The sequence below is a fragment of the Mandrillus leucophaeus genome, unplaced genomic scaffold, assembly GCF_000951045.1.
Source record: "Mandrillus leucophaeus isolate KB7577 unplaced genomic scaffold, Mleu.le_1.0 Scaffold86, whole genome shotgun sequence".
Taxonomy (NCBI): Eukaryota; Metazoa; Chordata; class Mammalia; order Primates; family Cercopithecidae; genus Mandrillus; species Mandrillus leucophaeus.
Window position 1 is genome coordinate 3,644,970 of NW_012109363.1, and position 24,466 is coordinate 3,669,435.

At 37.1% G+C, this 24,466-nt stretch overlaps 1 protein-coding gene across 1 annotated transcript in view; it reads left to right on the forward strand.

Moving 5' to 3' along the window:
* The first annotated feature begins 12,346 nt into the window (after positions 1-12,346).
* ADAM7 (ADAM metallopeptidase domain 7) overlaps positions 12,347-24,466 on the forward strand; it is an 83,662-nt gene continuing 71,542 nt past the window's right edge. Inside the window, exons 1-3 of the mRNA XM_011968853.1 lie at positions 12,347-12,577; positions 13,883-13,986; positions 19,699-19,775. Coding sequence (XP_011824243.1) covers positions 12,526-12,577; positions 13,883-13,986; positions 19,699-19,775 — 233 coding nt within the window. The 5' untranslated portion in view covers positions 12,347-12,525. The remainder of the gene's footprint in view (positions 12,578-13,882; positions 13,987-19,698; positions 19,776-24,466) is intronic.

Sequence of the window (24,466 nt, forward strand, 5' to 3'; positions counted from 1 at the left end):
TTTTTTTTTTTTTTTTTTTTTTTTAAATCTTCTTAGAAGACTATTAAATTGCTACAAGCATGTATTATTCAGGCAAAGCAACAGAGAAAGTCCAGCAAGGATTTTGGTGGAAACCAATGCTGGAGGGCCTTAAACCATAACAACAAACAAAATAAAGCAAAAGAAACAAAAAAGAACAAAGAAAACAAAAACCTACCTCCTGACTTCATAGGGAGTGAGAATAGTTTTTTTGTGAATTCTCCTTAATAATTAGGGATACATAAGCATGATTTTTTAAGGAAGAATTTTGATGAAAGAAAATTTAAAAATTCTTAGATTTCTGAGGACAACCATGAGCATGAGCAGACAGCAGCACCACCACCAAGGTACAGAGGAAGGCAGAGGCTCCAAATACGCCCTTGACGTTTGCATCATTTGCGGTTAGAATTTGAAAGTGGAAGAGACTGGTTTCCTTAATTTTAAATCTTGTGCAGGTAGTGGTTGCCTTGAGAAGCAAAAACGTTTTTCTAAAGACTATCATTGATAAAGGGTTTCTCTGTGATGCACAGAAGTGAGAGTTAGAATAGTGGAAACCCAGTAAATTAATTGTCTAAGAGACTTGGGCTAGGACAAAGCTCCCCCATTTGCTGGTTTTCCTAGAGTGGGTGAATTTTTCTCTTGAGTCTCAGTTTTCTCATTAGTAAAATGGCTAAACAATAACTAATATATATTGTGAAAATGACTGAGACTGACAGAGGGAACGCTCAGGATATCAGCTATATTTCATGGTTAGCTAGAGGGGTTAATTTCAAACCTGCCTCAAGTGCACGCTTTCCAACCAAAGGAGGGCATTCTGGGTGCCAAATACACTCCTTCACTTTCTCTTCCCAGGGGACAATCTTAGCAGCAGGGAGCTTCTGGCACAAATTTGAGGGCCACACTCAGCCTCTGACCCATGATTAATGGAGACCTGCTGGTATAGGCACACAGAGATCAAGCTGTGCCCAAAGGAACAACTGTGGGTGAAAGTGATCTTACAGAGTTTGAATGAACAGACTGTAGAGATGCTATCACATTCATTTCTCTTTTCAAGACAACAAAACAAAACAGAACAAAACGATTATGGATATCCAGGTAGTTACAACTATCACTATGGCCTTGGCTCTGGTGTTCAATGGCTTATGAATAGCTCTGGATCCCAGATAACTCTGGAGCTTTTCAGCAGCCTTGGGCTAACTGTAGAGACCCAGAGCAGTATATATTCTTAGGAAAATAAAGGTTACAGTGGTAATTGCTTTTCAGTCATATCAAATCCACAATATTTATCATCTATTCTATAAATTGGGTGTGGCAGTAAAGTTATGATAAATCAATAAACTTCTTAAACTACTAGTTACTGAGTCCCAACAATGTGCATGGTCTGGTGTTTTCAGATCCTGCAGAAGACACGTGAATGTTAGCCATGGTTTCTGTCTTCAAAGAGCCTACACATATTATAGAAAAAAATATGAGAATGTGACCTGTGATTCTTGGCATTGCAAATGTTCAGAAGCAGGAATAGGCAGAGGACTTGCAAATTAAGATTTATTGCTTTATTAAGGTTTAAACAAACTAACTGAATATCTCATACCTCACTACAACTAGTCTACAATAACGAGGAAAGAGAAGATTGAAGACTCACTCAAAGACCCTCACACACCAACAGGCAGACTGTAGAGCAGAGGGAGGCAGAGTATTAGGAGACAGGGAGGGGTAACAGAGGTTTCCTGGAGAATGTGATATTACATGTGTGGGTTTGGGGAAAGTGATGGGCATGGGACAGGGAGCCCCTCATGCCGGAGGATGATTTATCATATTGTCAAATTGGAGGAGAAAGGGGACATGGAATAAAAAATATGATTAGGCTGCAAAAGGCTTTACAGGTGCCCTCGGAGTTCTGTTCAGTCAACCTTGAAAACTATCTTTCAGTACAATCTGTAGGAAGATGAAAGCAAAGACAGCTGCATGGGAGAATTCACACAGACATGCCATAAAAGGAGCAGGAACATCAAGAACTGAGCAGACCAACCAACCAAGTGATTGTTGGCCAAAAGTAACATCTCTACTCTTTCTTAGTTGATGATTTTAAAACATTTTCCAAACAGTGACTGGGCATGATAACCTATGTCTCCTTATACTTGAGCATTTATGAGAGTAGGAAATTTTCTTCAGAAAGCCAGAAGAATCTGGAGTCTTGGTTATTTATTAATAATACTCAGTTCTTGGAAAGAGCATGTAAGCTATTCTAAGAAATGCAAGAAAATGTAATATAAGGACAATATCCTTAAAATGGTCAATTCACACTAAAAGTATTTATTGAGAGGCTACTATATGTCAGAAATTATACTAGACATTAAGGGTGCAGCACAGAACAACAGATGAAATTCTATGTTGTATTGTAGTACAGAGGGATAGATGAAGAAATACACAAATAAAGTCTTCATCGAGCAGGCGCTAAGAAGTGCTATGCTGAGACACCAAGTGGGGAGAGGGATGCATGTTTGGATGCATGTGTGTTGGGGGAGTGAAATCTAAAGTAGAGTGGAAAGTGCTGATATTTTCTGAAAAGTGGGAAGGTCTTACTGCAAAGGTGACATTTAAAGAAAGGACTAAAAGAGGTAAGGGATAGAGCCAGGAGGAAGGAGCCCTGGGATGACAACATGCTAGCATTTGACAGCAAGAACACAGCATGTTACATACAGCAAGAAGGGCAGAGAAGGTGAGCAAGGGATGGGTAAGGAATAAGGTCCATGAACAACAAGGCCCCAAAGCAAGTGGGGACTTGGAGATCATTGCAAGGAATTTAGCTTCTACTCATCTACTCACAGTGGGGTGGGAAGCTATTGGAGGATTTTCAGCAAAGAATGGCATAGTATCGTGTCCATTTTAAAAGGAATTATGGGAGAGAAGCAAGAACAAAAGTGATGACACTGCCAATAAAGAGGCTATTGCAGAAATCCTAGTGAGAGATGATTATGGATTAGCTGAGTGGGGGCAGTGCAGATGAGAAGTGGTTAGATTCGGAGTATATTCTGAAGGATGAGACCACAGGATTTCCTGACAGATTATGAGGTGTGAGAGGAAGCAAGGTGTCAATGGTGACTTCAGCATCTTTGGCTTGAGTAGGTTTATTGACAGCATTGCCATTTACCTGAGGTGAGAAAGACAAATGGAGAAAGAACTTGGAGGATGAAGATCACGACATTGGTTTTTGTATATATTAAATTTGAAATGCCTACTAGAGACCAAAATGAAGAGATGATAAATAGATAATTGAAGTCAAGGAAATATTTCTGGGTTCTATGAATTTGACAATCAACCACCCAGCTATAGTTTTAAAGACAAGCAATTTATTGAGATTCTCCAAAAGAATAAGTGTAGACAGAAAGGAGAATAAGCAAAACGAGTGAGCTTTGGGGCTCTCCCCATGTTTAAGTGTCTGGAGCATGGGGAGAAAGTGAGCAGCTAATGAGAAAGAAAACAAAGAAAACTTGAGCTGAAAGTCACATAAAGAAAGTGCATCCAAACAGCAGATGATCAATAACAAATCAAACTTGAATGAGAGGTCAAATGAAGTCAGGACTGCTGAGAACAGACCACTGAATGTAAAATCTGGGGATTCTTGGTGACTTTAATAAGTAGTTTCAGCAGAGTAATGAGGGCAAAAACCTGTGGGGTGGCCTAAAGAGCAAATGGTGAGAAGAACTAGTGACAATGATTATAGATAACTCTTGGAGGGGATTTTGTTATAAAGAGATCAGAAAACTGTAGGTAGCTGGATGGAGATGTGAGATCAAGAGAGTTACTGTAAGTTTTTAAAGATGAAGGAAATTGCGACTTGTTTATATGCTCATGGAAATGCTCCAGGACAGAGTGGGTAAAGGATGCAAGAGGGGGTGAGTTGCGGCTGTCAATTGAGAAAAATGACTAGACAAGTCTCGATCATTTTCAGGAGGTTTATTTGCCAAAGTTAAGGGCACGCACCCACGGCACAGCCTCAGGAGGTCCTGCAGACATGTGCCCAAGGTGGTTGGGTCACAGCTTGGTTTTATACATTTTAGGGAGACGTGCGATATCAATCAATATATGTAAGAAGTACATTGGTTCCATCCAGAAAGGCAGGGATAACTTGAAGCAGGGAGGGGGTGCCCAGGTCACAGGTAGGTAAGAGACAAATGTATGAATTCTTTGAGTTTCTGATAAGACTTTCCAAAGGAGGCAATCAGAATATGCATCTATCTCAATGAGCAGAGGGATGACTTTGAATAGAATGGAAGGCAGGTTTGTCCAGAGCAGTTCCCAGTTTGACTTTTCCCTTAGCTTGGTATTTTGGGGTCCCACGATTTCCCCTTCATATTGCCATAATGTCCTTCCATAGGGAAGAAGAGTGGGAGTCTAATGCAGAAGTAGATGTATCAGCCTTTGATAGAAGCATGACTCATTCATTCTCAGTAACTGTAAGACAGAGGATCTGGGCACAGACAGGTGGGTAGATGTGGTAGTGGTGGTTTGTAGAAATGCTTTTCTGATTCTCTTTGTTTCAGTAAATTGGAAGCAAGGTAATTAGCTATTAGAGATGAAGGAAGAGCCACTGGAGGATTGAGGAGTGAGGCGAAGCTGTGACTGAGTTTTGGAAGAAGATGAAACTTATGAATAGAAGCATGAATGCCATCACCTTGGGCCCAGTTATTCAACAGGGGAAAAAATCTAACTATACTGCCTTCTATACCCTGTCACCACTTGGCTTTAAGCCTGTGTTATTAAAACCATTTTGACCTTACTGAACTTAGTGAAATTCTTAAAGCTGTTATGAAAGAGTCAGATGGAAAGTGAGAAAAACATCAACCCTTTCACAAAATTGAGAGTTATACATGTGTTATGCGCTATTCATTAATTAGCTTGTTTAATGTACACAGTGATCCTGTATAGAATGCTAGGATCACTGTGTACATTAAACAAGATCATTAATGAAAATATCAAGTAGTTTGTTCAATGTCGCTAGCTAAATAATATGATTACCATAATTAAGAGGTAAAATTGTTATACACTCTGTTTACTCTGGGCCTGCCACTCCCTAGAAATAACCTTGTCCCTTTGGGCAGCAGAGTGAGTCAAAGTTTTTGATTCTTGTTGCATTTATTATTTGACGTTTACTATATATAAATTAATAACTTTGTGGTTGGAAATGGAAAATACGATAGTGATAAAATGACCCCAGCTTTTTATTATTATGATAAGTTAAAATCTGTAGTTACAATGAAGAAGGTCTAAGAGAAGAAAAAAAATCAGTAAAGAGATGCAAACATTTGAACAATAGAGCGATGGAAACAGCATTTTGTTGTTAAAACAATCTAGAGGATCAAACATAACTATCCCAATTTATAAATAAGGTGCAGGGGCCCCCAGAAATAAGTGACTTGCTGAAGTTTGCTGAATTAGTTAGAGAAGAATACAGGGCTTCTGATTTAGCATCTGGTATTCTTTTCAGAATACTTAAACATAATTACTAAGCTGAAAAGAGCTTCTGAATCTATGAAGAAAATTACAAATTCTCCTGGAATAACATGTCTTTGGAGTACTTTATGATATTTATTGTAAAGTCAGATAGAAAATGCTGATTTTTATTCCAGTAATTCTATATGAACCTTTTTTTGCCATTACAATTATAATTTAAGTAAGATACTTTTATTCATTCTCTTCAGTCTCTCCATTCACTTGAATATACTGCAGCTTTCCTTCATGTTTCTTTTTACAAAGGTGGCATAAGGGTAAGCATTTTGGGTCCACAAAGTGGGCACCTTTCCATTTCTGACACAGAATATATTCTTTATCAACTGCCATTCTTCCCAGGCCTGCATTATTGTGAATTCACTCTTTTAAGTCCTGAAGAAGGTTGATGAGATTGCTCTCCAAGTTGCTAGCTGGGAGTGGGAGTGGGAATGAGGGTGCTAGAGAGAGAAGGAGACTTAGGAGGGTAAGCCTGAAGGAGTATCTGGGTTGTGAGAGCAATCGAAAGGAGGAAAAGGCAAGCTGTGTGCAGAGCTGTGAAGCCTCCAAGACAAGTACCCCTGGCTGACTATTTCGTAAAGAGATGATGCCAGTGGCGATAAGGAATGAATGAAAGAATCTACGGCTTCAAAACTCCTCAAGGAAACCTAGATGGGACTCAATCAGAGCACCTGCTGTGAGAGGTTGCTTCACTAATTTACAGCAGAGAATTAAGAAGAGAACAGCGCGTTCTCATACTTGTTTCATCTTCTCTAAAATCTGCTTTCGTTTGGCATTTGGACTCCACAGAGTTCCTTTGATATTGAAATGCTTCAGGGTTCTTTTTTTTTTTTTTTAAAGCTTTGTATACTTTAACAATATCATTAATTTAAATATAGAAAGCTGTGACCTGAGATGAGAATCTACTATGGGCTAGTTATAAAATCTTCATTTTTTTTTTCCTATCCCATACCAATGACCTGGTAGAATTTAGAATTGAGGGATCATATTCCTCAAGTTGGAAGAATTGATCATAGTGTGATTGTGAGAAGGTATAAAGCTTCCCCTCTCCCAGATCAAAAAAGGAAGTCCTCACTGTATAATAAAAATAACACAGCGCTAGGCAGAAATTTTCTTTTCATCTCTGCTTTCCACTTATTATGTCGTTTGAATAAGTTACAAAAACTTTTCTGTGAATTTCCTTAAAGTTCTTGGTTGTTTCACCTGGGGTAATCATAGATAATGTCATATGTAATATTTCAGATACACTAGAAAGTTGGCTTGACCATAAGTTGCCGAAAGACATCAGACAAATGCCTTAAAACCTTATCTTTTAATATGACACTATAAATAACTAAGATTCCATGACTGGTATTTTAAAAATTGACTTATTTCATTTTCCACAATCTTAACTCTAATAGAGGCAAGTTCAACATATTTCCCATCACCCAACATAAAATGTTCTTTTCAATGGTCACTGAACAAAGCTGACAATTTCCACCTGATGCATGAATGAATGTTTGTTTGGTGAAGGGTCAGATACACTCAGTAGGCCCATTGGCCCTCAATTGTCTCTTCTATTGACCTGAAAGAGTCTTAGAAATTCTACCAGTAAAGATGATAATTTGGGTTAAAGCTGTTTCAAGGACAGGTTCAAAATTTCTGGAAAGAAAATATGTAAGGATCTAATCAGAAAATAATTATTTTGCAAATTAATTTAGTAATTCATTTAACAAATTTATATTGAATGCAATGTCTATATGCAAGATCTTGTTAGGTTTGTGGTACTAGAGTAAGCAAAGCAACTGCACTTTTTACTTTATGGAGCTTTGGTTTTCTGGAGGAGACAAATATTCAAATATTTAGACTAACAAGTGTGGGACACACCAACATAAATTTTCAGAAGTAAAAGAATCTTGTTTCACAGAGAAATGTGGCCTAGACTTAGGCATTAGGGGAGACTTTCTTGAGATAGTGAACATTGAACTGAGAACTGAAAATGGAGAAATTAATTTGGCCACAAGGAGGAGAGGACAGGACTACAGATAAAGAGGTAATTGTGTCTAGAGGTCCTTTAATGGGAGAAAGCATTGCATATCGGAATAAAGAGGGGAAGCCCGAAAACCTGGAGCTCAGAGAGCAGAAGAGAGAAAAAAAATAGTAGCAGATACAATTGGACCAATAAAAGTAATAATATCAAAAATCGACATTTATATAGCTCTTAGAAAATCAACACTTATCTATCTATTGACATATGGGAGGCATTGTTTTCAGTGATTTACATAAATCACTTCATTGAATCCTCACAACAATTGCTACAAGTTAGATAACATTGCTATTCTCATTTCAGGAGATAAAAGAAAACTGAAGCAGAGAGAGATCAGATATGCCCAAGGTTTACAGGTAGGAAGGTTAAGTGCTGGAAATTGAACCCAGGTGGTGTGGTTCTTAGTGTGTACTTTTATTTACTCTACTCTACAACCTCCTCATCATTAGAATCTAAAATAATCATAGCTTACTGTCTTTATTTTTGAAGTAGAGTTTTTAATAGGCAAGAGAAAGAGAAAGGAATACAGCTCTCTCTCTCCAGTGAGAGGGGACTTCCTAGAGGAGAAGGCCCATAGTTTACTTTTATTGGGTGTTTGCTATGTACCAGGTACCTTTCCAACTTTGCAAATGTATATTATACGTTCATTCAATAAAAATCTATTGCCAATCTACTGTTCTAGGCAATAAAGATACGGTGGTAAACAAAACAGACCCAATTTTTATTCTCACAGAGCTACATTTTAAGGAGAGGAGTCGGGCTATGAAAAGTAAGTAAACAAACAAGTAAATGTATAACATTTTAGATGGTGACTAATACAAGGCACAAAAGGGCTTAGAGGTGCCAGGGCGGGAGTGGGCAGGTCTATTTTGCATAGGGTGCTTAGAGAAGATTCACAGAGTGATGCATTTTAATAGAGACCTGAAAGGAGAGGAAAGGATAGACCTGTGACTGAGAAGGTTACATTCCAGGAAGAAGGAACACTGAGCAAAGACCCTTGAAGCAGAATGTGTTTGGCATGTTCAGTAGATGCCAAAAATACTTGGCAATAGGCTCAGAGTGAGGGAGGGGGAGAGTAGTAAGATATGAAGCCAGAGAACATCAGGCTAGATCATGTAGATCCTGGAGGCTATCAGAACTTTGCCTAATACTCTGAAAATGTAAGTTATTGAAAAGTTTGGACAGAAGGAATCACATAAAGTGATGCATGTTAATAAGACCATTCTCGGTAATTGGTGGATAATACATTGTGAGGGACCAAGAGAAAAACAGTAAGACTAATTAAGAGTTTAGCTTCAATAAACTAAGCTAGAGATGATAATGTCTAGATTATCCAAGAATCAGTTTAAGTAGCAATAAATGTGGTAAGATATGGTCAGAGCCTTGATGCCTTTTCAGGATAGTGGCAACTGGATTTGCTAAAGAATGGGATGCAAAGGGTGAAGAAAAGAGACGAATCAAAGATGACACCTGAGTAACTGAAAGAATGGAGTTGCAATATCCTAAGATAGGAAAGACTATGGAAACACCAGGTTTGGAGGGGGAGAGCAAGAATCTGGCTTTGTACTTATGCTTGAGAAATCCATTAGTCTTTCAAGTGAAGATGTTGAAGAGAGTTCCTTCTATGAGTCTGAAATTCAGAAAAGATCATGTTAAACAAATAAATTTGGCAGCCATCATATTATAGATAACATGGAAGACCAAAAGATTGAATGAGGAACCACCTCATGAGTATATAGAGAAGAGGAAATTCTCAAGAATGAAGCCATGGGAATCTTTAGCATTTACACATCGGGCAGAGAAAGAGGACCAACAAAGGAGACTAAGAAGATGCAGTGAATAAGTATGGAGGAAATCCATGGTGCACCAGGGACTCAATTCCTTTTAAAAAATTAGAATAATCGACTGTGTCCAATGCTGCTAAAGGATCAAGTGAGTGAGGATTCAAAATTGATCACTGAATTAAGCAAGGTACAGATCATTTGTAACGTTGCCTTGTTGAGCAAAGGGTAAAAAGTCTAACAGGACTAATCTGAAGAACAAATAAGGAGAAAGAAACTGGAAATAAACTGTAGACATTTATTTATTTTATTTATTTATTTATTTTAGAAATTTTACTGTTAGAATCCAAGAATGGGTGGTAACTGAAAGGAGAGTGATGTAAAAGAATAAATATTTTTCAGAGGATAGAAAAAAATGATATTTTATATATATATATACATTAAATGAGATGATAGAGTAGAGATGGGGAACAATTGCTGGAGTGATGACATTGAGGGGACAGGAAGGAATAGAATCCTGCATATTAATGGGAAATAGACCTTAGAAGCGTGAACAGTGCATGCATAAAAACAGGAAGGAATGAGTCTATATGGGCACACATTGTAAGGTAGATGTCATAATGAGAGAAAGTGAGAGTTCCTATGATGGTTTATTTCTTTCCAGTGAAATAGAAAAGCAAGACGGTCAGATGAGAGTGATGAAGAGAAGATTTAGAGATATAGGGAAAGAAGAAAGGGTATACAATAGTTAAGAGAAGTGAGGAGTGAATTAACTAGGGAATAAAAGATGGCTTGTCAGTATGGATTCATTTAATATTCATGTCATTCCTATCAGATTTATATTATTGTGCCCATTTTATAGATGAGAAAACAGAAGTATAGAAATGTTTCATACCTTAACCAAAGCCACAGAGTTAATAAGTGTCAGGCAATTTAAGTCAAGTGAGTCTTTTTTCTAACACCAGTGAAAAACTATTGAAACATTTTTTTAACAGGCATGTGACATGGTCAGGTTTACTTATTAAAAATATCACACTTGTGGCCATGCGCAGTGACTCATACCTGTAATTCCAGCATTTTGGGAAGCTGAGGCAGGTGGATCACTTGAGGTCAGGAGTTTGAGACCAGCCTGGCCAACATGGTGAAACCTCATCTTTACTAAAAATACAAAAATTAGCTCGGTGTGGTGGCACACACTTGTAGTCTCAGCTACTCAGAAAGCTGAGGCAGGAGAATTGCTTGAACCCAGGAGGCAGAGGTTTCAGTAAGCTGAGATTGTACCACTGCACTCTAACCTGGGTGAGAGAGTGAGACTGCATCTCAAAAATAATAAAATAAATAAATAATTACACTTGTTGCAATGTAACCAAAGAATGTCTTGGACTAGAATGGAGGCAAAAAAAAAAACTTAGTGGTGGACTGATTATAAGGGATGTCAATGATGATCCTGACTTTCAGAATTGCAATGCTGAAGGGATGATGGCACTGCTGGCCAAGACAGAGGACAAATTGGGGGGAAATGTATTTTAAGTCTTGCACATATTGATTTTACAGGGACTTTGATCCTTCCCTTGAAGACATTAAGTAGAAACTTCGTTGTAAAGATCTGTTGCCCAAATGGCTAAAAATATAAAATGTGAAGTATAGCATAGCAATAATTAAACCATAACTGAAGATGAGATGGCTTTGGAACAAGCATAATTGGGGGAAAAGAGGGTATTGAATAAATACCTCAAGGAACTCAAAAATTTAAATGCTACATAGAAGAGGATATGCCTACAAGTTGCCACTGAACCAGGAAGAAGTTAAGAAGGCTATTGTGACAAGGGAGCTAAATAGAATAGTTCAAGGGGAAGGATGTGGTCAACAGTGACAAAAATTGTCAAGAGGGCTAATGAGATGAGAAACAAAATATCTCTTGGAAATCGTAAAATCACTGGAGATATTGACCATTTCAGTAGAATAATAAAGGCAGATGCTAGAACTGGGATGTGGTAGGACAAGTTGGAGGTAAGAAAATTATAAAAGGTCCAGATAATACTGTGTAAGAAATTTAGCTGTAAAGGAAATGGGAAGAAAGGTGATAGTAGGGGTATATGAGATATAGAATAGAGAGAATTTTTCAAAAAGGAGAGACTTTTGTCTTGACTTAAAATGCTAGCCCCATTTTAAGCCAATGGACTCTGATTTCTTTGCCTCCTTTCCAAGGTTGCTTATATTTTCCCAATTTGTAAATATCAGTGTCAATTTCCCCACCTGCAAAGTGGGGATTATATTTTATAATGTTGCTATACTTGGCTGCTAACTGGGAGCAAGTGAAAGGTATGAGAACAATTCTGTTTTTCAATCACAATGGATGAATGTTAATGTCAGATGGATTTTTCCCCTTATGTTTCCTTGTAGAAAAGGTTATCCTTGGAGTAGAGGGTCTAAATATCAAAAGGAAGCGTCCATTGACATAGATTGGTTCAGTTTTTGGAAATATTAGAGAGATATAGATGCAGGCAAGACATAGAATCTCAAATGAAGATAAAAAGATTATATTGGCCTTGAGATAACTCTACTAACATAACAAGAGAACACAGACATACAGGTAGAATTATCCAGGCCTTTTGCACATTTGTCCGTTAGTATTCTCCTTTTTGTATTTATTTGAAAGAGTTCTATATTATAAGGACACTTACTCTCACCTTTTAATTACTTATTGCATACATTCCTGGAGTTTGGATATTTTAATTTTAATATGTGATTTATACCACATAAATTTTCAATATTTTTCATTTATTTTAACAAATGTTCCTTATAGTTTTTATATGGCAAACAACCAGAGCATATATAAATATTTTTCAACATTTTTTTCCTAAGACATTCTTGATTTTTTCCCACTTTTGAAATTTTCAGATATCTGGTATCAAATTTATATTAGACATGAAGTAGGAATCTATGTCTAGCCAACCTTCACCACCACCACCTTAGTCGTCGTCTTTAATTAGAACATGATGTTCAACCTCCAGGTTTTAGCCTCAAGCACCTAGCATGTTGTGTAACTCCCTCAAGGAACACTTCCTTGTGCTGGATCAAAACTGCCCACCTATCTGTGAGGTGCTTCATCCCTGCAGTGGAAGCGAGGAGGAAGAAAGGTGAACACCTTTTCTCAAGCACTTGTGCTCTCCTCTGCCAGAATCACTCAGAATGCTTCCCGGGTGTATATTCTTGATGATTTTACTCATTCTTCAGGTTAAAGGTATGTCTTGCTCCTTTTATCAGGACTTTCTTATTATGCTATGAGGTCATGTTAGTCACAAACTTTAAATTGTAAGTGATAAAGACACTAACTATGCATTGGTGATTTTGCCGAGAGCTTCGACTGGATTATGGCTAATCATGAGAGTCCACACATCTGTGTAATGCCATATCACTCTTGAACACTCTGACCCACAGTAAGGAGGAGAAGGGAATGGACAAGTACTGCATACCTGCAGCATGGCAGGCACTGTGCTGGCCATTAGCTGTTTTGTATGTTAAAGTGTTTAAAATTCGCAATTAATATCCCCACTTTACAAGATAAAGCAAATGAGATGAGTATTTACAGATCAGAGAGATTAGATATGCTACTCGTGACCACACAACTAATAAATTGGTAAAGCTTTGATTCAAATCAGAGCATATTCCAAAAAGCCCCCGCCCTCTCCTCTTTATTGTTCTTTAAGTACCACACCTTAATTAAGCAGGGCTCACCTCAAAGATGACTATTAAGGTCATGAATGGAAGATTATGGTTAGCACTGATTCAGGACCAAAATTCTTTAACAGGTAGAGGCCTTATACTTAACTATGGAAGGTAAGACTTTAAATGCAAACATCCCTGGAAGACCAAATTCAGTAATTTACATTGAAACAGGCCAACAGTGCAGGCTTTGACAGGAGACAAAATCCAGAGGTTAGCATGAGGATAATAAAATGACAGCCGCAGGTGGGGCATGGTGGCTCATGTCTGTAATCCCAGCACTTTGGGAGGCTGAGGCGGACGGATCACCTGAGGTCAGGAGTTTGAGACTAGCCTGGCCAACATGATGAAACCCCGTCTCCACTAAAAATACAAAAATTAGCCAGGCATGGTGGCGTGTGCTTGTAATCCCAGCTACTCGGGACGCTGAGGTGGAAGAATCGCTCGAACCGGAGAGGCAGAGGTTGCAGTGAGCTGAGATTGTGCCACTGCACTCCAGCCTGGGTGACAGAGTGAGACTATCTCAAAAAAAATAAATAAATAAAATAAAAAATAAAATTACAGCTGCAGAACATGGCAAAAATATGGAGGAAATGGAGGGACATTGATTTATTTGGCTCCTTTCCAAGTTTCCTCATATTCTCCTGATTTGTAAATATCAGTGTCAATTTCCTTGCCAGCAAAGTGGTAATAATATTTCATAGTGTTGCTGTCCATGGCTGCTAATTGGGGGCAAATGAACTGTATTATAACAATTCTGTTTTTCAGCAGCTGTGGATGAATGTTAATGTCAGACTGATTTTTCCCCTATGTTTCCTTGTAGAAAAGGTCATCCTTGGAGTAGAGGGTCAACAACTGGTTCATCCTAAAAAGCTTCCTCTGATGCAGAAGCGAGATATTGGACACACCCATGATGATGACATAGAGGTACAGGTTTTGATTTAGTAAATAAGACTCATTGCTTTCACAGGCATGTAGACAGTTGTCTCTGGCTCCAACCAAAAGCAAATAGGGAGAGAGGAGTTTCAATTTTTCTAAGGATTCCCATTCAGCATACAGTATGTGCTTAGGAATAAGCAACCTCTCAGTGGGTTAGAAAACAAAAAGGAGTAAAGCTCAGGTTTAGGGGATACCATTCTAAATTTTCCAGTTTATGGAATTCCACCAACGGCTTTTCAGGCTGACTTATAACAACCTCATTTGTTCTGAGCCAGTGCCTGGTGAATGTCATCTTGAGCATTTTGCTTTCCAGAGGTCTGGTATGCAGGTTTTGTTTTGTAGAGTCTGCAGCAAAGATGTACAACTTTCAGAGGAACTCAAAGACCTGCTTGGTCTGTTGCCTAGAAGGGTATTTATTCAGATTTTAAAAATTAAATAAAAATATGTGAAATATTACTTTCAAAAGTAACAAATGCTTGTTATAGAAAATAGAGAATATATATAAGTGGGAACAAGCTGGAAAATTAGGATGTTTTCAATTTCCACTGTTATAAAAGACATTAGATTAATGTCCTTAGATATTTTTCATTAGGCACTTGATTTTTAAGCCTTAGGCTTTAATTTAGCTCATGGAAAATATTGACAGGCACTTTGTCCAAATGTACTATGGAAGTCCCAACCCTTCCCAGTGAGTTTCTTCTGTCCACCATTAGAACAGCCAGTTTTTCAGGTTCTCACTTGTTGGGTTTCTCATTCATACATTAGATACATTTTAATTTTTTAAACAGTCCCATTGAGATCTCTTTCCTATGACTTGAGATGATTAAAATAAAAAAGCAACTCTCCATCTCCTCTCCTTTGGAAGTAATACATAACTATTTTTCTTCAACAATTCTCTTTGAAAGATTTCTCTCTTAATATCCAACTCTTTTCTCACTGTCTCAGACTTTGTCTTGGCTGAAGATTGGTACTCAGCTAAGGGGGCTTTCACCAGTTGTCTAACACCCATTGTGCATACACTGGTGGGCTCTTCTCACAACTACTGTCTTAAGACTTAATCAAGACTGATGTTAAAAATCTCATTATAGCTGGGTGCAGTGGCTCACGCCTGTAACCCCAGCACTTTGCGAGGCCAAGGTGGGCAGATCACTCAAGGCCAGGAGTTCAAGACCAGCCTGGCCAACATGGTGAAACCCCATCTCTACTAAAATTACAAAAATTAGCCAGGCATGGTGGCGTGCACCTCTAATCCCAGCTACCCCAGAGGCTGAGGTGGCAGAATTGCTTGAACCCAGGAGGCAGAGGTTGCAGTGAGCTGAGATCATGCCACTGGGCTTCCAGCCTGGGCAACAGAGCAAGACTCTCTCAATAAAATAAAATAAAATAAAATAAAATAAAAATATCACTATGAATATGCCAGATAAGCTTGGATAAGGGCAAGAAATATAAACAATGAACCTAAAGCTTCTTGTAGTACCAGAACGTGCTCAAACAGACAAAACAAAATTCAAACCACATTGAAGGGGTCTTGTCAAAAGAATTCAGAAGCCAACAGAAAGAGCTCCCAATGCCCAAAGCTGGGATAACTTGAAGAACAAAATAAATAACAGTTTTGTGTTATAACATGAAGTATAAATAAATATCATGAGCCCATATTGATCTAAATAAATCATTGAATAAATTATAATAAATAAATGGAAAAAATGGACAATTCTCCTGGGCGAAGAATCAAATAATTTATGTAGATGCTATCCTCTCCAGGAGGTGGAACCTAAATCTCCATCCGTTAAGTGTGGGCTGTAGGTGGTGACTTCCTTCCAGGGAGTACAGTATTGAAGGGGGGAAAGAGTAATTTTACAGAGAGAAAGATGGTAACACCACCTCAGCCACGTGACCAAGTTTAACACTTGTTAAGTCCTGTGGCTCATAGGGTGTAATAAAATGGCATTTTCTATTGTGGTTCTCACCTCAAAATCCATAACATCAGTCTAAGCATGAGAAAAACATCAGAACAAAAACAAATTGTAAGACATCCTACAAAATGCTTGACAGATACTCCCCATAAAGGTCCAGATCATAAAAAATAAAAAAATAAAAACCTGAGAAACTGAGAGACTTGAGGAGGCTAAGGAGACATGACAACTAAATGTAGTGTGGGATCTGGGATCAGATCCTGAAAGAGTTAAAGTACATTAGGGAAAAACTATGAAAACCTGAATAACTATACACTTTAATTAATAATAATATATGAATCTGGGCTCTCATTCGTTGTGACAAATAGACTATAGTAATGTCAGATGTTAATAAACAGGGAAACCTGAGTGCAGAGTATGTGGAACTCTGCACTATCTTTCCAGCTTTTCTATAAACCTAAAATGATTCCAAAATAAAAATTAAAAACCAAATTCTTATTAAAAACAATATTAATGACACAATTTAAAATATATTAACAATATTGACAATATTAACAATAATCTTTTAATATTTGTTAATATAAAATCCACATTTGAATTTCCAAAAAGTTCCATTACACCCATACATGCATGTACACATACACGCAGACACACACACATACACACCTCTACACACACAACTCATCATGTTGCAAAATGTGACCAAACGCTTTCTACCTGATTAAGTACCTAGCTTAGTTTCTTGGCTCTCCGCCTGGGAATTCTATGTCTTTATGATAAAACTGTGATTTTATTGTTCAACTTGCAGTCAAAACAGCCTTAACTTATGCACACTTAACATTGAGCAAATACAAAACTCTCCTTCCCGACTTCATAGTTGCCCCTCTTCAGATCCTCCTTGCTATAGTAGCATAGCTCTACAAGTTAAACAAATCAGAAATCTGGGCTTAGTCTTGACTACTGTCTCTTACATCATCTAACTATCACTGAGCCTTGTAGATTCTCAGGACATAGGCATGGGCAAGGACTTCATGTCTAAAACACCAAAAGCAATGGCAACAAAAGCCAAAATTGACAAATGGGATCTAATTAAACTAAAGAGCTTCTGCACAGCAAAAGAAACTATTATCAGAGTGAACAGGCAACCTACAGAATGGGAGAAAATTTTTGCAATCTACTCATCTGACAAAGGGCCAATACCCAGAACCAACAAATTTACAAGAAAAAAACAAATAACCCCACCAAAAAGTGGGCAAAGGATATGAACAGACACTTCCCAAAAGAAGACATTCATACAGCCAACAGACATATGAAAAAATGCTCATTGTCACTCACCATCAGAGAAATGCAAATCAAAACCGCAATGAGATACCATCTCATACCAGTTAGAACGACAATCATTCAAAAGTCAGGAAACAACAGGTGCTGGAGAGGATGTGGAGAAATAGGAACACTTTTACACTGTTGGTGGAACTGTAAACTAGTTCAAACATTGTGGAAAACAGTGTGGTGATTCCTCAAGGATCTAGAACTAGAAATACCATTCGACCCAGCCATCCCATTACTGGGGATATACCCAAAGGATTATAAATCATGCTGCTATAAAGACACATGCACATGTATGTTTATTGCAGCACTATTCACAATAGCAAAGACTTGGAATCAACCCAAATGTCCATCAGTGACAGACTGGATTAAGAAAATGTGGCACATATACACCATGGAATACTATGCAGCCATAAAAAAAGATGAGTTCGTGTCCTTCGTAGGGACATGGATGCAGCTGGAAACCATCATTCTCAGCAAACTACCACAAGAACAGAAAACCAAACACCACATGTTCTCACTCATAGGTGGGAATTGAACAATGAGATCACTTGGACACAGGAAGGGGAACATCACACACCGGGGCCTATTGTGGGGAGCGGGGAGGGAGGAGGGATAGCATTAGGAGATATACCTGATGTAAACGACGAGTTAATGGGTGCAGCACACCAACATGGCACATGTATACATATGTAACAAACCTGCACATTGTGCACATGTACCCTAGGACTTAAAGTATAACAACAACAAAAAAATAGCATGTAAATGTCTTTTAAAGTTATCTACTCGTTACTCCTCTGCTCAAATCACCTGCATTCATCAATAGCCTTAAATGGTTTTCCTGGCTACAGTACTGAGTTTTGCTTATCCATTATCTATAATAAGTAAAGTACTAAAACACCATGCTTGCTACCATACGTTTCTGCCTAGATATTTAGCTTCTCTTTGTCCTTAGGATAAGGCCCAAATCCTTGACTTACTAGGTTGTGCATGATTTACTCCTTCCCACCTTGTCATTTCATTTCTATTCAACTTCCATTTGATTTTCCAGCAATATTGATCCTCTCTTTGTTCTTCAAATGTGTCATGTTCCTTCCTGGCTCAGGGCCTTGGCATGTACTGTTCCCTGCCCCCACCCCCAACTTCTTGCAATATTCCTGGCACAGTACTCGCACCTCTCCTGTTATAATGCTCATTACACTCCACTATGTGTGCTTGGTTATCCAGTGTTTTTCTCTGCCAAGCAGGGGCTTCCATGAGGGCAGAGACCTCCACCTTCTACACCATTGTATTTTCCATATTACTGTGCCTGAAATAGCAGGCATTGAATAAATGAATGGACAGTCATCTCAAACAAATGTGCAACACGTATGACCAACAACTGTGAATCTTAAATTATAGAGAATTTTTATGAAGCATGAAGAAATAAGATACCACAAAAGAAAATGGTGAAAGAACATGAATCAGAATCCATTTGAAAACTACAAATAACTCAATAAATAAAGGAAAAATATTGATGTGAATGATCATCCAGGAAAACAATTTATCACAATAAGTTATCAATTCATTGTCTGAAATATTTGTATTAATCATAATAGCTATTACTGGTAAGAAGGCGAGGAAACAGAAACTGCTATAAATTGATGGTGAAGTTCTAAATATGTCCACTTCCTTTCTTCATGATAGTTTGGCAATATTTATCAAAAGCTTTACATTTTTTTTTCATGTCATTGAAAATGCAGCTCTGTCCAACTACAAGGAATACCCCAAACCAAATTTCTCATAGTAAATATAGATTAAATAAATGAAGTTTCACTCACATTGTGCTTAGCTGCCTAAAGACACAGACTATGAAAAATTTATTAAAATAGGAAATAGTCATGATTTATCATTGAGTGGAAAGTAGATGAAAAAACAGTATGTATAAAAATTGTTTTAAAAATGCGTGAACAGGATATCTGTGTATAGGGCTGCTGCATGGACATATGGTAAATGGTGTATCCTTGGATGAGGAGAGAATCTGCATTTTCCATTGTATTATATTTTATAACTAGAAACTATATATAATATGCTATATATTATTTATAATTATATTAAACTATAATATGCCATATTATAATATAAATAGCTATAATATAAATATAACTAATAATATAAACTATAAAATATAACCAATAATATAAAATATAAAAGAATAAATATAACTGAATATATTTATATTTTATTCTAATATAAATACAACTAGAAGAAATCAGTTCTAAAATATAGCTAGAAGGAGGTTTGTAAAATCTTCCTTCTAGTATTAGTTCTCTTTCAATTCATCTCTATCAGTATTTTGCCTTTTGGCTGAAAGGACTGCTGGGCGGATTGGAGATAGGGAACGTCCACCCAAAGCACTGCTTGCTCCAGTACACACTAAATGAGCCCATGTTGAAGTCATGTGATGCCTCTTGTTTTTCAGGAAACATATGAAGAAGAATTGATGTATGAAATAAAACTAAATAGAAAAACCTTAGTCCTTCATCTTCTAAGATCCAGGTAAGTTCTATTGTGATTCCAGTACCTTATAGATTTTAGTAACTATGGTATCCCAATTTTCGTAAAAACTGCCAGTGAAGTGGATTCCTCAAGTCATTGTTACTTGTATGTAATCTGAATTTTTCCTCTTCAAATAAAAGCTCTTCATGTGTAAGCCAATCACATCTCAAAAGCTTAAAGGCAATCATAGATGCCGCTCTTCTTCTCCCACTCCTAAATAACTCCCTACTTTGGATACTTGGAGTTTTTTGAACTCCATATAGTCACTCTAAGAACAGGGTTAATACATCACTGTGTTGGGAATCAGTGGAACAAAAGAAATTTGAAAAACATGGTTTTTAAAGTGACTTCTAAGTTGTGTAAACTAGATATCAAACCAAGTTCCATTGCAGAGTAAACTACGAACTGTAGAGCATTTGCTTTGTCAAGACGTCTTGTGTAGCCAAATACTGTAATTGCAATGCCTATAACTTTCTTCAAGGCATTCTTCAAAATAATCTCTCTTGTTGCTGCTGTTTAATTTTCATTGTTTCTCCATTGGCCCATTTCTACACATAATAGCTCTGTCTCAGAGTCCCAAATATTAAAAGGATGAGGAGCTGTCAAATGCTAAGTAGAAAGAAAGAGTGATACTGCTGGGGAATTGAGACTCTGGTCTATTAGCTAAAAGTAAATAACAACACACACACACACAGACACACACACGTGCAGAATAATAAACTTAATTCCATAACTATACTGATAATATATTTAGACTCTGCATATTTTTACCTTCTCAGCATGAAAGAAGCTAACATTTATTGAGAGATTTCTCTTTCCCTAAGTTGCTTTTTAATTCCTGAAAAATGTAAATAAGACAGATACTGTTTAATTTGCACTTTACTGAGGAAGAATCATAGGTGCACTGAAAAGATAACTTGTCCAGGGTCACAATACTCATAAGCACACGATGATGCAGGTGGTCTGACTGAGGAGTTTCAAGTTGCTTTCACAATTCCCCCAGGCTGCCTAGGCCTCTGAGTCAATTTCATTGTACTAGCCATTGCTTGATCCTGCTAATCAGCCTGGCGTGGCCTGTTATTGGGTTGCGCACACACAGAGCAGTTTAATCTAATTTCAATGTGTGTAACAGGCAACACTGCCTCATTCCCTCAGTTCTACAAAGTAAATTAATTTAATGCATACCACAGAGCCTCCAAACCTGTGAATATTACGTAATTGGATGTTTTCATAACACAGTAATAAACAGAAACTGATCTTATTTAGATTTCTATTTGTCTTTTTCTCCATGACCACACTTTCCAACGTTTCCCCTCTAAGTTTCATTCAGCTTGGTTTTGATAAAAATACATACTTATTTTATAAACTCATGTTGAGAAATAGTGATGAATTTTTCTATGACAACAATGTCAAATCAGATTGTATATTCATTCCGTGGAAACATTGATTGGGTCAACTTTCTGTTCGCTATAATAAATCTATTAATAGATGAAGAGTTTTATTTGTATATGTATATGACTCCCCAGAAATATTAATTTAGAATCTGCTATACAACCAAGCAATTTATTATACAATTTATATTTGCTCTTTCAAAACAACCACAAAATAATTATATTCTATTTACCTGTTGCATCTAGTTAATGTTCCCAAAAAGTTTACTATGATAAAATTTTAACACACAGGGCAGAATTGAAAAAATCCATATACCCACTAACATATACATATACCCATAGACCCATTAAGGTACACATACATACACATATTCATTCATATTTTACTATTTCTGTTTTATATCATCTTCCTCCTCTATCTATTCATCCATCGATCAATCCATTCATCTTCCATGTTATTTTTATGCATTTCAAATTATATTACAGACATCAGTTTGCTTTCCTCTCAATACATGAACAAGCTTAGCATTCGAGTTTAGTATTTGTTTTTGGTTTGTTTGTTTGATTGTTTTGAGATACAGCCTCACTCTGTCACCCAGGCTGGAGTGCAGTGGCACAATAACGGCTCACTGTAGCCTTGCTCTCAACCTCCTGGGCTCAGGTGATCCTCCCACCTCATTCTCCCAAGTAGCTGCAACTACAGGCCCATGTCACCACACCCAGCTAATTGTATTTTTGCAGAGATGGCATTTCACCATGTTATCCAGGCTGGTCTGAAACTCTTTGGTTCAAGCAATCCTCCTGCCTTGGCCCTCAAAGTGCTAGGATTACAGGCGTGTGCCACTCCACCCAGCCTAATATATAGGTTTACAATTAATTTTTTATTTGTGTAACATTTTCATAAAATGAAATGCATAAATCTTAAATGTGCATCTACATATTTGTTGAATTTTATGTAGGTATGTATGCATGCATGTATTCATTTATTGTAATTTGACAGACTATGATTGTATATATTTATGTGGCCAAAGTGATGTTATGATTAATGAATACAATGTGAAATAATTAAATCAAGCTAATTAACATATCTATCACCTCAAATACTTATTTTTTTTGTGGTGAAAACATTTGAAATTTACTCAATAAGATTTTGTATCGTAAAACACACTATTATTAAGTAAATTCATCGTGCTATGCAATGGATCTCAATAAAACACAAACTAACTTATTCATCCCATGTAACTTGGGCTTTGTACCCTTTGACCATCATCTCCCCCTTTTTCCTACAGCTCCAGTCACTGGTAGCCGCCATTTTACTCTCTGCTTCTATGAGTTCAATTTTTCTAGATTCCACATATCAACGAGATAATGCAGTATTTGTCTTCCGTTGCCTGGCTTTTTTCATTTGGCATAATGTTCTCCAATTCCATACATGTTGTCATAAATGACAGAATTTTCTTCTATTTTAAGGCTGAACATCATTCCATTGTGTATCTTTACCATATTCTCTTTATCTATTCATCTGCTGATGGTTGATTCCATAATTTGGCTATTGTGAATATTGTTGCAATGAACATGGGGAGGAGACATCTTTTCCACATAGTGATTCCAAATCTTTTACATAAACACCCAGAAGTGGAATTGCTGGGTCCATCCATTGAGTTCTGGCAAATGCCCATACCTATAAAACTCCTATAAAAATACAGAACTATCACCCAGAAAAGTTCTTCACGCTTCTTCTTAGCCACCTCCTCTCAAAATCTGTCCTTGGAAGTTTTTTTTTGCCATGGATTACTTTTGTCCATTCTGAAAAGTTTTAAAATGAGAATCATACTACATGTACTCTTTTGTGTAAGACTTTTAAATTTTAGCATACTGATACTGAGATTCATTCACGTTGCTGCATTTATAAAAAGTTTGCTTTATTTTCTGGTAGTATTCTGTTGAATAAACATAATGCAGTTCATTCATCCATTCTCCTATTGATAGACATGTGGGCTGTTTTCAGTGTTTGGCTATCATTAGTAAAACTTCTATGAGCATTCATGCACAGCCTTTTTACAAACATATGTTTTCATTTCTCTTTGGTGAACACCAAGGAGTGATACTCCTGAGTCACAGGATATGTATATGTTTAGTTTCATAGAAATCTGACAGATTCTTTTCCAAGGTGTTTGTAAAATTTTAGTAACTACCAGCAACGTATGACAATACTAGCTGCTGTATGTATTCTTCATCATTTTATATTGTCACTTAAAAAAATTTTAGCTATAGTAGTTGGTTAGTTGTAATATTTAATTTTTATTAAATGTTCTGTTTCCTGTTGAAAACTCATGTATGTGCTTATTTTATCATTTTTATATATTTTTTACCTTTAAATATTTATCCTTTTTTATTGGGTTATTTGTACTGCTATTATTGAGTTGGAGGAGATTTTTTTTTTCTTGCTCTGTCATCCAGGCTAGAGTAGAGTGGCGTGATCTTGGCTCACTGCAACCTCTGCCTCCTGGACTCAAGTGATTCTCGTACCTCAGCCTCCCCAGTAGCTGGGACAACAGGCATCCGCCACAATGTCCGGCAAATTTTTTGTATTTTAGTAGAGATGGGGTTTCACCGTGTTGGCCAGTCTGGTCTTGAACTCCTGAGCTCAGGCGATTCACCCACCTTGGTCTCCCATAGTGATAGGATTACAGGCATGAGCCACCATATAATTTGGAGACCAGTCCTTAGTCAAATATAGTTCTTGTTATGCTTTGTTCCTGTCTGTGACCTTTTAATTCATTTTTTTTTAAATTGTGTCTTTTAACAAGTAAAAAGTTATAATTTTAAATAAATTTCAATTTATCAGTTTCTTTCTTTATGTTCATCACTTTCTAGGACCTAAGAAACATTGCCTAACTGCAAATCACAAAGATATTGTATGTTTGCTTCTAAGCTCTTCATAACTTTAGCTTTTAGTTTTGGTCTGTTATGACCTTAAATTTGTGTATGTGCATATACGTGTGAGTGTGTGTGTGTGTGTGTGTATGTGTGTATGTGTGGGTGTGATTTGCTGGAGAAGTCGATATTCTTGTTTTTCCATATTTACAGCCAATTATTCCAGTCCATTTTGATGAATTGTCTTTCTGGTGCTATTGGATTACTTTGGCACCTTTGGCCAAAATCAAATGACTGTTTATCGGCTTTCTATTCTATCTTATTGATCTATGTACAGTCTGTAAGTCATGGCCAAACTACCTTGATTACTGCAGTTTTTTAGTATACCTTAAAGGCACAATGTGTAACTCTTCTAATCAGAAT